Raw genomic sequence first — 12,105 nt, forward strand, 5'->3', positions numbered from 1 at the left:
ATGCGAAGAGGGGCTTCGAAGCGCGGGGAACAATTCGACACAACAAGTGCGAGACGCAAGAAGGTGGCGGCTTGGATTCTTTTTTTTTGAAGAAAAAGGAAAAAAGAAAGAAAGAAGAAAAAAAAAACAGTTACACGCCCACATCTCAAGTACGATCGAAAATGGAAGGCAGTCCGTCGACAAGTGGGTCTGACACCGGCCTATGGACTGTCAGGCCACAATGTACCAGAAAAAAAAAACATTTTGAGCTACCGCCTTTCGCATCCTCCTTCCCTCTTGTTCTGACCCACAGCCTCTCGGATCTGGGTTCTCACGTTCTGAACTACCTACCGCCTTTCGCATCTGGTTTTTCATGCTCTGAACTACCGTCTCTTATTTTCCGTCACAATGTCGGACTCGGATGATATTGAGGTCATTGCACCGCCTCGCCCGTGAGTTTATAACCCCAAATTGCAGGCGTCCAACCAGCTCCAACTAACGGAATCGTTCAGCAATGTCAATCCGACGGCGACTATGATGTGGCTTCATCCTGCGGACATTAACATGCTATCCCCAGTCGAGCAGATTCTGATCAACAATCAGAACGTGCTGGCCGCTCAGTTGCAGAGTGTTATGGCCAGCTGTGAGATCCTAATAGCTCATACCAGGGGAAGACGCGGATCGAGCGTCAGCTCAGCCGTATCAAGCGCAGGTGAAGGCAGCGTCGGACGACGGAGCACAGCTAGCCAAGCAGCTCAGGCCAAGTAGGTTCTGATACATCATTTCAGCACTGGCAAACTACATACTAGTTCTAATATATGATACAATTAGTGAAATGACGGCCACCATTGATGCTCTGTATGACAAGCATATCGATTCCATCTATGCTGTGTTTCTAGAGTTTACACAACACAAGGGAAACAAGCGCTACATCACTCATCATACCAACGCCGTACCTGTGGCAGAGAAGTTTGTTTTAAAGGCGATTCAGAGTATGTCCGGCTCTAGCTCAGAGGGCGACCAAGAGAACTCTGCCAGGGACCATTTGAAAACCCTTACCCAGTCCGTCAATGCTCAAGTCGAGCTTTATAACAAGTTGTGCAAGAAATACAAGGAGGACCAGCATGAGGCCAAGAGCCGCAACAAATCTGCGAAACTCGCGAGGCGGGAGGAGACTAGTCGAGCCAAGGATCTGGAAGCCATTCGTCGTGAGCATTCGGTTACCTCAACTTCAGCATCAGAGGCTCCAAACTCATCACAGCCTCGCGCTACACGTTCTCAGACTCGGCAGCAGTCTGAGCGGTCGGACGAGCTCGATTCGGATCAGGGTCGGTCCGACAGGGGCAGGAAGCGGGTCAGAATCTCGGACGAGCACACATACCATGATGATGAGCAAGATCACGAGTAGTATTTGCTGGCAAATGTGTTTCTGAACAGAGGAGAAGCTCTCGGCGGAATGTTTAGTATTGCGCATTGTGCATTCGTTGGTCTCTGGTGATAAAAGAAAATAAGGGGGTCACAGAGTTAGTTTTGCAGTAACTTCTGGAGAAACTCCAATGTTTTGTTGGACTACATAGTCCTTGCTAGTTTGGTAAGGGGAGAGCCGGAGTTCGGAAACAGGTACATGGGTAGCTAAATTACCGAGCCGTACGAGTTCCCTGAGCTTACTAGTATCCCAAATCCATTCAGTACCAATGTGGAAATTGACGCAACCCGCGTCCCAAAATGATGCTTCCTTCGCGAATTCCCCTGGGCTGCCATAGTTCTGAGGTAGCCCGTCAAAGCTGTGGCCAAATAAAGGTCGACGCATGATTAGTTGCTCAAAACCTAAGTAGCCTTCTGGGAACGCGCAGCGACACGTGTATCCTCCACCTGCTAACAATACTTAGGGAATGCCCCCAAGCCCGAGTGCCAAACGGTGGATATGCCAGGCTCAAGACCCCCAAATCAGCCTCAAACTCGGTTGCGGAGTATCCAGCCTGATCTTGTGGCGCTGGATAACTTCCTGAGCAAAGTTGATAATATCCTCGCCGAAATTCACCCCTCTCACCACCAGCAGGGCCTTGAAATCTGTTGTTGACAAGACCCGCATCAAAAGCTTCAGATGCTCGGCCTTGATATCACCAAGGTTGATCCACCAAGTGCAAAGGCCATAGGTCAACTTCATGCAAGCGTTGTCCCTGGTCATCTTCAACATCTTCTGGGAGCTGGGGCTTTCGGATGGGAAACCTTCGTTTTTTCGAAGTGTCGTGTTTTGACGATCCTTGATTGTCTTGATAAGTAGTCGATGGTTTGCCCGTACCACCCTCTGAAACGACATTTAGAGTCGTAGCAGAAGAGCTGAAGATTGGGATGGCACCTCGTATGCCTCTGCTCAGTACCTTGTCCACCCTGCCCAGCAGACTGGTGTGAGGGTGGGCCTCCCATGTCGACGTGTCCAGGGTTCAACTGGCGCCTCGTAGCATCGGGTCGACGAATGTGCGTATTTACAGAGGATAGGGCTTCCGCTCACGGCTTGATGGATTAATGGCTGTACTTTTCGGCAGGTGACTTGTCCTTGTGGGTTCCGATTTGATGATGCCGCTAGCTACAACCGATGCCGGGTGCTTGCGCTTAATCCAACACAGATGTAGCTTACGGCGTATGTTCGAGAGTGAGGCAAACGTTACTTTGGCAAGACAGGCAGGCAGATATCTCGTTGCAAACGCGCCGTTCTCTCGCAAAAACAAAAGGATAGCAGCACCAGACTAATCGTGTCGTGAGCGAAAGTGAAGCTGGGTACCTTCAAGGGCTGGGAGTGGTGCTCAGTAACAGAACTTGCCTGCCAGAAATGTAAGTAATAATTAGAAACAAAAAACATGGATTGATGAAAATCAAGGCCCAGCACCGGTGGCGCAATGGATGGAACTACAGCGTTTAAAGTCATCCAATACTGTGTTTCCGTTTGGCAGTCGACAAACCCGAGAGATGTAGAGGCAAAGGTGAGGGGCCCTTTCCTGTTGCGGGTATGAAACGGTGGAAAAGCAAACCACAAAGAAAATGAAATATCGTGCTCTGATTCGCCACTAGAAATCTATGTCGGAAAAGCTGGGAAAATCACCGAACCTCTACCGAGTTCTAGATCTGTTTCTCGGATCAGAAAGTTGCGTGAAAACAAACGTGATCAGCTCCCAAAGTAAATCTGCCCCACGGAGTCCCTCGCCGTTATTTGGAAGACGACCCCTTCAGAACCATGGGGCCGTCAGTTTTTCTCAAGAATAAAAACCAGAAAATTAGTCCTCCCTTGAGTGAAACCTTGAAGCCAGTTTGCGAGCATACCAAGCTCGCCCTCCCCATATTAGTGAACGACCCTCCATTTCATTCCCCGCGATCAGATCTGCCACTTCCCTGGCCACAGCCAAAACCCCCTTGTCATTATAAACGTCCCGGACCACCAGCAGGGGCGGAAAAGTTGCCAATCTCAAAACTTCGAGCAACTGATTCTGAGCACTGTGGTCAGTTTCTCTCAAAGTTACCGACCATTCGTATCCTCCGTACGTCAGATTAACTGTCACGCCTTTGTCGTCAGTGTCCTCATCGCAGGTCGCATCGTCCAAAAATTGTCTAACGTATTCTTCATCCTCAAGATATCCGGGATTTTGGGATTCCCAAGAGATCTTCAGCTCATTGATGATCAAGTCAGGTGATGAGCTTGGGTGTGCTTTCAAAATAGTGCGAAAATCCGCTCTTGAGGCAATGGTCTGCACCTCTGTATTCGTCATGTACTCGTCAACGAACTGGGTGTTGAAAACCCATTCCTTCACTCCGTCGGAGATCTTGCACAATTGCTTCCCTGAATTTAGTGCCATGAAACCGTGGGTGGGAGGAAGATTTCCGAACATAAGCCGGGTTTTCAGAATGTTGGCTATTTTGGAAGCGGCAAGTCCCGGTTTGTCAACAGACCAACGTGAACTAGTCAGCGAGGGGCCATACTGTCGGATGAGGGTTCTGAGAGTGGAAAGAAATGCTTCTGTGGTGAGAGCCTCCCGCTGCACCAGGTATCGTTTGAAATCAATCTTCTCTCCCAATTTCGCCAGGATCTCGAGTTCGTCTGCCGCGAGCTTAGTCAAGGGGATTGTCCAGACGAGCGGCCCGTATGTGAGAACAACAGCATCCTCATTATCTCCCGTGAGTCCCGTCTGTCTCCAACAAGATTGTCTCTTCTCCGCTCTTCTCAGAATCGTCATATGGGCATCGTATGTGGGGTATTTCTGTGCCCACATATTCACAACATGTTCAGCTGCCGCTTTTTTTCGTTCGTCGTAGGACATATGCAAGCCATTCAAGGTTCTGAGGTGCCGTCTGAAGTCTACCGACTGCAGAATGTCTGCTACCTCAAGGCTACCGATATGTGCGTCGATATCCTCCCGGAACAGGGTCCAGCCTTGGATTCCGTCCGAAACTGTCCAGCTGGATTCTTCAAAGATGGGAGTCTCATCGCTCTTGGTAGTGGAGGGTGTGCCTTTGCCCAGGTATTTCTGTAGCAGTTTCACAGCTGCCCATGGGTCGGGGATTGTCATTTTGTCAAGTTCGTTCAGAAACTGCCGGTCTCGGCTAACTTTGAAGACTTCCCCATGGAAGTCATCATCACCCAGCAGGATCAGTGGCACCCTCCATTTCATCTTGGTGGTCTTGATTGTCAGTGTCTCGTTAGAGGAGATCGCGGGTTCATCCACGCGAGAACCGTTGTAAATGTTGTCGAAACTCAACATGGGCATTCGCGCTGTCCGGAAGGCGTCCGCTAGATATTTCATCACAAACCCGGTGGGTATGAAGGGGACAATGCCATCGGGACTGTCGCCCGTTCCCGCGCCTGTTTGCACACAGACTTCGTGCAAGGCCCTCTGGACGTCTTTTTCATGCTGTGCGCCCCTCAGAATCAAGTAACATTTGCATCCAATTGCCTGTTGGAGGACACGTATTACTCCGAAACCCAATTGCGTTTGGTGGTGCATATTCATTTTCCATTGAAACGTGCCCGCAGTTGCAATTATTTCAGAATCAGTGAATTGGGTATGATGCGTGTCCACAGCCCGCAGCACCAGTTCGAGGTCCGCGGAGTAGGTAGGGTAGGCTTCACTCCAACTTTTGCTGATCAGCCCTTCAATTTTGCAAGGGCGTTGATTCTTCACTTTGTCCAGCGACCGCCTAAAGCTGGGGCTGCTCAGGATACGGGCGACATCCTCGGCAGTCATTCTGGGTCCCAACTTTCTTTGGTCCACTGTCCACTCTTTCTCTCCGTCGAAGAAAGCAAAGTGGGGATGCCAGCCGGTGTCTTCGAGTATCATCATGTGTTCCAGACTTTTCCATTTCTGGAGATTGTTCTCAGCGGGCTGATCCCCGCCCACAGAGAGTCTCACCATACTTGTCCCTCCAGATGCTGGTTTTTCAAGGGTCGTTTCCCGATTGCCGGTGGTTGACGATTGAGAGATGGGTGGTCGTCCATATGTCCTCTCGTTTTCCTGGATCACAATTTGATGGGGATCTTGGGGTATTACGCCAAGAGCTTCACAGAGCCTAGCAGCATGCTTCTGAATGACCCTCGTGTCAAGCTTGCCACTGAAATCTCCAACCCATTCCCGGAAAGCTGGAGACTCCATCATAATTTTGAGGTTGCTAAAAGGAATCTGTCCCACAGATTCGTTGGGTATCTCCCACTGTCCCTGGGGGATTGAAAAAATGAAAGCCTCCTTCTCGGTCTCATCTTCTTTGCGCGTCTCTTCGACATTGTCCTGCGTCTCTAGGTTCTCCCCATCCGGGTCCATGTCCTCGGCATCGATGGAGTTATCATCACGCTCAGCAACCTGTTCCGCTGAATTCTGGGTTAGTAGGCTTTCAATCTGGGACCCCATTGTGTTCATTTGTTTCACCAGCGCCAACATCTCCCTTGCAGCCGCCGGTTTGTTCTTCTCTTCTGCCAGCTTCTCCATCAGGCGTTCCACTTCACCCCTCAGTTGCGTGATCTCAGTTTCATGATTGGCCACGGCTGTTCTCAGTGTATGTGTTTCGGTCAGTACGTTGGAGAAAGCCATCTCCCTTGCTTCCGCTGCGGCCCGCATCTCAGAATACCAGCTGTATACCTCGCGAGGCATGAAACTTGCCACAGATGGGTCAAAGCTGGAGGACACCGAGAGTTTGAAGTCGTCAAAGCTTTTGTGAGGAGGCATGACTGGAAAAGTGCTCTGCTGGGTTTTGGGAGCAACGGTGGAATCGGATGAGAGACCAGCCAGATTCGGCGCCTTCGCTGGCAGAACTGAAGCCTCTGTCTCCGGTGCTCCGTTTCTTCTTTTCTTCCGGGCTGGAGTTTCCTTTTCCAGGTCGCTGTCGACATCTTTTCGCTTCTGGGTGGAATCATCTACAGTATTCGCGCTTTTGGGCTTTTCAGGAGTGGACGTTGTCGCATCCTTCCCTTTGGCTGAACCCGCGGTCTTGTGGTTGTCTGTCGCCTTTTTAATTTCTGCTGCTTTCACAGGCGAAAAGATGCGATCCCGGCCAAGTTGTACACCCACTCTCACCTGGTCGTTCCAAGGTTTCCTCTGGTGCAAATCGGTCAAATAGTTTTTGGGTCTGAGAGGGAAAACTAGGGCGCGAGAGGCTTCTTCAGCTGCAGTCAAAGTCCGGATGGGAGTTGGCTCGGGTGGCCGCCTCCGGTCACCGAATGCGAAGGCCGCGATGTGCTCTCTGATCTTTCTGGCGTATTCCATGTCAAATTCGCGCAGCATGAGATCTCCCACCCATTTCTTGTTTCTAAACTTCGGATCGGTGAGCCACACGTCCTCAAGTCTCAGAATGTAAATTTGTCGGGGTGGTGGTTTCTCTCGGTACAGGCACTTGGTTGCCATGATCCTGATGAAGACTCCGATAATTTCGGGAGTGGACCTTGATAGCGTAAGCTCATCAACCTTTTCCTCAAGCAGAGGGCAATGCACGCCATTGACCTTCAGTTGTTTCTCGTATGGCGCCAGCAGTTCTCCGTCGTATTCCTTATCTGATGTGGGGTTTGGGTCTCCCTTTTTCTTGGCCTTCTTGTCCGCTGCTTTCTTGTCGACCTTCTGGAACCACTTCGCCGTTCGCCCCCAATGTGCACCCGTGTAACTCAGCTGCTGCGGGTAGGTGTGCCTGGAAATTGAGGGCCTGGATTTGGGATCCTTGTTGTCCCAGTTCTTGACTGCCCGAAGTCCCTTCAGAATGCATCTCACCGCTTGAAGACTGGTGATCCCGCCCAAGGTGTGGACCACATTGTCGACAATAATGTCGGGATCTTCGTGCCACTCGACCGAGTAAACCTGGGGTTTACGTGCAATCCGGTTAACCTTGTCGTGACGAATGTCGAGCTCCGAACCAAGTAGTCGCCTGAAGAAGACTTTGGTCTCATCGAAAGTGAGGACTTCGAACGCATATTGCTCAGCGGGGGTGATGTTTGAACATTCTGCAAGCCAAGAGGGGGATGTAGGTTCTTTCTGGATATGGCTGAGGTAGATCATGGGAGAATTCCAATCCCGCTTGGGGACCGAGCCCGATATATCTGCGTCTGGTTCTTTAATTTTTCGGAGGAAATTATTCACCAACGATACCCAGTCGGTCTCTGGTCCGGGCTCTTTCTGCAGAACCGCGTATTCTGGGTCGCCTCTGCCAGCTAGTGCGGTCATCCCCTTGGAGGCTTTCCCTGTCGCCACAGCCATTCGAATCTTCTTCAGATAGTCCTCCCACTTCGTCTCTCTGGAGAATCCCTGCTCAAAAACAAAAAGCGTCGGCGTCTTATTTGCCCCTGGGCTAAGGAAACTTGACCCCCACGGGGGAGCGTTGGCCATCATCAGTATCTCGTTCTTGGCTGCCTGAACTTCGGAGATGGTGGCTGGCTGATCGCCCATCACCGGGTAGAAATCAAAAGATGGTCTGGCATATGCTCTCCTGCAAGGGGTCACCAGTGGCACCACTCTCCCATTCTCATCGTCGATGATCAGTTTCATGTTCCTTGCGTCAGCCAAGCGTTTAAGGTATGCATCTGCTCGCCTGCCCTGGCGGGATACTTTGACGAAATGGTCATTCATGAACTTCCCATCACGCAGACCAGAGTAGGGAAGGAGGTCGGTCCTGACAAGAAGTTCGTAGTGATTGATGCCTCGGAGTCGAATTTCGGACTCATCAACTCGGATCCAGGTCCACACTGGTGGATTCGCAGGGTCTCTGATCCAGTCCATCTCGTCCATCACCCAGGGATTGTTCTTATTCACCCAGTGCCCCGTCATTTCCCTCAGGTAGGATTTCACTGATCGTTGTTGCTTTATCGTCAGCATCTCCGGACCTCCTGCTGATTCGCACTGGCCGTATCTTCGCCATCGAGCGAGTCTTTGGGTGTACTCTGGGCTCCGTCTGGGGGTCGGTAGTGATAGGTCTCGGGGGTCATGCTCGCTTGAGAGGGAGGTAACAATGGCCCCTTTGTGTCGAACCAGGTATTTGGGGTCCAGTCCACGCTCCTTCATCTCCTCAAAGTTCAGTCGAACTCTTTCCCACAGGTTACTGGACTGGACGTCGGTGCGGTCGTTCAGGTCCCAAAAGAACCAGTCTGAAGTCCTCATGATGAACGACCTGGCATCCTCGAGAGATGCAACCCGGGGCCAGAGTCCGACCCACAAAGTTACATTCATGTAGATCTCCACGGCTAGAGTTCCGTCTGCCAGGTTCAGTTTTGAAGTTTGCGAGGCGTTCGCAAACCTGAGTCGTTGGATGTATCGCTCAGGTCGCAGATACAGATTCTGGTCAAAGAATTCTGGGGGTATAGTTCGGTCATCTCGACCGGTCTCCTTCACTGCGTGGTTCCTGAAGGTGAACCCTTTCGCGGCGCTCGCGTTGAAGGTATGAGCTTCATCCTCAGTTCCGGGGATCCCTCTGAAATAGCGTTCCGTTCTGGACAGGACGATGGCGCTGATATTGGGTGCCAAGTTGGGTGCGATGTTGGAGATGTTCCCGTTCCCTCCGAGATGCTGAGAGGGTCTCCAATCATTCAGGTCCCACACCAGGATGGGATTGTCCGCATCCCGATCCTCCGGCTTCTGAACTTGTGTAGCTGGATCATAATTTTTGAGGTTGGATGTGGTGTCGCCTTGATTCTGAGTTGGCAAGCCGCCAGTCAGTGGGTTCTTGTCTGGTTGATTACTCGGCATGTTGATTCATTCCCAGATTGTTTTGACTTCTGTGGCCACTCATCCAACCTGTCAAGTCAACATTGATGATGAGTCGGATGGGGTGATTGCCCTCGGTGGTGGGCTGTCCTCGTGGTCAAAACACAATGAGGTTTCGATGCCGCGCTGTCGCAGTCTCATACAATCTCGATGATCGGAATATGAGAGAATGGTGCGGGGGAATGGTTTTGTCGGGTGAGCAGTCAAAGGATATGTTGATTGTACGAGCCAAATGCTCGGGTCGACTCGACGAGCCGGATTTTGTCGAGATGTTGTTCACCAGCCAATAATGTAGAATCGGGGAGAGAAAGATCGGTTTTGCCAGATTGAATTGGGAGTGAAGAGAAACTCAATGGAACAGGTGAGAGTTCGAAAAAAAAAAAAAAAAAAAAAAAGAATCGGGACTCGTCGGTGCTCTCCAGAAGCGAGATAAGAAGCAGTCAAGTGATGTGAAAGTAAATCAAATGTCAATGCCACGGCAGTGGGTGCCAGCTCGTCCAAGCATTTGCACACGTTAACGAACTGCGAGTGTCTAAGCACGAAAAAAAGAAGGAATTTGAAGCTGAAAGTAATTCACGGTTCTGTGATCAAACCTCGGTGAGAGGAAAAGAGAAAATTACTGTCCCAATGGCCTAAGATAACGGGACCGTGTTTGGGTGGTAGATAATTCAAGTGAAAGATGTTCTTCCAAAGGCAGAGGGAGAGATCCGTTTGCAAGTGGGTCCGCTGCCACCTCAGGTTCCCTCCAGATCCGCAAGTGGTAAATATGTACTTTTCGTGCCTTGCCAGCCGGTCAGCTCTTTGGTCCCACAATCCAAACATGAGAGCCAGCTTCGTTCTGCCTCACAACCTCTGCTAGGCAGCAGCCTATCCGAGAGGAACTTGGATTTTCTCTTGCCTTGGGTGTTCTCTTTGTTCCATCACCAGAGTACCCGCGGGGATCCTGGGGTACGTGTCCCTCCTGTCTGTAATGTCGAACTTGAGGTGCTGTCGGACCTTTTTATCCTCCATGGCCCGGCGCAGCTCATCCAAATAATCTCGTCCCATCAGATGTGCCTCATCAGGGATGTACAGCATGTTCTCGGACTTGTCAGAGTCGAAGCAATGATATGGTATGTCAGGGAGGTGGTGGACTTGTCGGATGGGGTCGATTCCCATCAGGGCCTCAGAAGGTGTCATTTTCATGGATTCCACATATCGGCTGTTGATGAGTCTTGTGAAGATGGGGATCTGATCAGGCCAGCGAGGCCACCAGGTCTCGTCCACGCTCAGTGCCCATCATCTCAACATCCTGTTTATCAACCTCATTGTTCTCTCCAGCCGACCCTAAGTTTGGGGGGGTATTTTGTTGGGCCGTGATAGGTTCTCGTGCCATAATGTTCGAACAAGTCCTCCACTCCCTTGTTGGCGAAATGGGAGCAATTGTCTGTACTCAGTACATCTGGCCATCCAACCACCGGTGAGAGGATATCCGAGCAGATGACTGCAACACTGTGGCCGTCTACCTTGTCTAAACATTGCGTCAGAATAAATCCGGTGAAATACTTAAAACCAACCAAAGCATGCTGCCTTCCGTTGTATCCCGCCGGAAAAATGGGGCCCGCAAAGTCCATACCAAACACTTCCATCGGCTTCAAAATGATAAGTTTCCCGTAACGCAGCTTAAACTGTCTGGGTGCATTATGCTGGCAATAAATACACTGAAAGGACATCTTGTGAGCGTCCCCGTTTCTCGTGGGCCACCAATACGCATATCTCAACCTCATCATGGTTGGAATTGTAGCAAAACATCATCGATGGGCCCAGTTCAGAATCTGTTGTATAACGTTGGGCTCCACATCTCCGACCCCCCTAAAGTCCGGCCCCCTTGAAAAATGTAACGACGAAATACCCCTTTTATAAACCGATTTAAATGTAAACCTATCAACGCACAATAATACAATCATTGTCAGGCTCTCCCGGTTCGCTAACCTCTTCTCCATCGTTCAAAGCTTCTAAACAGTCCCTATTATTTTCCTGTGCTTCATAAACGTTTTTTTTGCTGACCAAAAGCTCGTTGGGATCCGGAATCACCCTTTTCCTTTTGACCGGCCGTACCGCCTCCAATTTTGCTTTTAACAAACTGATTTTTTGCTGAGCTTCAGCCAATAAGATATCCTTGGTTTCGAAGCTTTTTTGGACTTTTGCAAACAAAAGCCGTGAAGTGGCGTTACTTTTTTCGGACCGGGAAATTTCCTGTAGTTGAAGTCGAATATCTCGGGTCGTTTTAGGGGTTTTCCAAATAAGTAAAGACTGGTCGTTAATTTTTTGGGTTGGATTTTCCGGTGTTTTATCCCTTTGGAAGCCGTTATTTTTACCTTTTTCGACGTTGGCGTTGCTATTTTCTAATAAAAAAGGGTTTAAAAGTGGTTTTGCCAAGTTCACCGGCCATAACCCCGTCGTACGCCAACCAGATTGAATGGTTTTTGCTATAAATGCTTTTGATCTGGCTTTTCGATAGCAAAGTAGAAAGTTTCGTTTCCCAACAACCGTTGAACAGCAAAACTGGTTTACAAATCCCAGGTGACGTCGATAAGCTTCCTTTAACGGCCCAAAAACCGATAAATCCAACGGTTGAAGAACGTGTGACGAATGAGGGGGTAAATATAGGAGTTGAATATTGTTTTGCAAGCAAAGAAGCATAAATTCGTCCGTTATATGTGATCCATGGCCATCCAGAACTAATAACCGCTTTTCAGGGGTTAAAGGTTGGGTATACGGAATAAACACCTTTTTTAACCATTCGATACCTGTTTCATTATTTGTCCACCCGTTTTCGGTTGCATGAAATTGCCAGGTATCGAAAGGACTTAAATCAGCTGGAAACCATTGTTGCTGTACGTTTTTCCCCTTAAATATAACGAGG

The 12,105-nt window shown here is 49.9% G+C and overlaps 4 protein-coding genes across 4 annotated transcripts; 1 reads left to right on the forward strand and 3 right to left on the reverse strand.

Annotated features, from left to right (window-relative positions):
* The first annotated feature begins 278 nt into the window (after positions 1-278).
* MGG_07903 (uncharacterized protein) lies at positions 279-1,704 on the forward strand. The gene is made up of 3 exons (XM_003713097.1): positions 279-431; positions 492-743; positions 811-1,704. The coding sequence occupies exons 1-3, from the start codon at positions 388-390 to the stop codon at positions 1,385-1,387; spliced, it is 873 nt and encodes a 290-aa protein (XP_003713145.1). The 5' UTR covers positions 279-387; the 3' UTR covers positions 1,388-1,704.
* Positions 1,705-1,912: 208 nt separating this feature from the next.
* On the reverse strand, positions 1,913-2,299 carry MGG_07904 (uncharacterized protein; the record flags this gene model as incomplete). Its single annotated transcript, XM_003713098.1, has 1 exon — positions 1,913-2,299. The coding sequence occupies one exon, from the start codon at positions 2,297-2,299 to the stop codon at positions 1,913-1,915; it is 387 nt and encodes a 128-aa protein (XP_003713146.1).
* Positions 2,300-2,763: 464 nt separating this feature from the next.
* MGG_07905 (uncharacterized protein) lies at positions 2,764-9,182 on the reverse strand (the record flags this gene model as incomplete). The annotated part of the gene is made up of 2 exons (XM_003713099.1): positions 2,764-2,800; positions 3,298-9,182. 2 exons carry the CDS (start codon positions 9,180-9,182, stop codon positions 2,764-2,766), a joined length of 5,922 nt encoding a protein of 1,973 aa, XP_003713147.1.
* An 885-nt stretch (positions 9,183-10,067) lies between these two features.
* On the reverse strand, positions 10,068-10,379 carry MGG_13904 (uncharacterized protein; the record flags this gene model as incomplete). Its single annotated transcript, XM_003713100.1, has 1 exon — positions 10,068-10,379. The coding sequence occupies one exon, from the start codon at positions 10,377-10,379 to the stop codon at positions 10,068-10,070; it is 312 nt and encodes a 103-aa protein (XP_003713148.1).
* Between the last annotated feature and the right edge of the window lie 1,726 nt (positions 10,380-12,105).

The sequence above is a fragment of the Pyricularia oryzae genome, chromosome 3 (genome assembly GCF_000002495.2).
Source record: "Pyricularia oryzae 70-15 chromosome 3, whole genome shotgun sequence".
Lineage (NCBI taxonomy): Eukaryota > Fungi > Ascomycota > Sordariomycetes > Magnaporthales > Pyriculariaceae > Pyricularia > Pyricularia oryzae.

Coding starts and splice junctions, on each gene's coding strand:
- MGG_07903 (XM_003713097.1), top strand. CDS start 388: ATGTCGGACTCGGATGATATTGAGGTCATTGCACCGCCTCGCCC. Junction 432..491: donor GTCATTGCACCGCCTCGCCC/GTGAGTTTATAA, acceptor GGAATCGTTCAG/CAATGTCAATCCGACGGCGA. Junction 744..810: donor AGCCAAGCAGCTCAGGCCAA/GTAGGTTCTGAT, acceptor TGATACAATTAG/TGAAATGACGGCCACCATTG.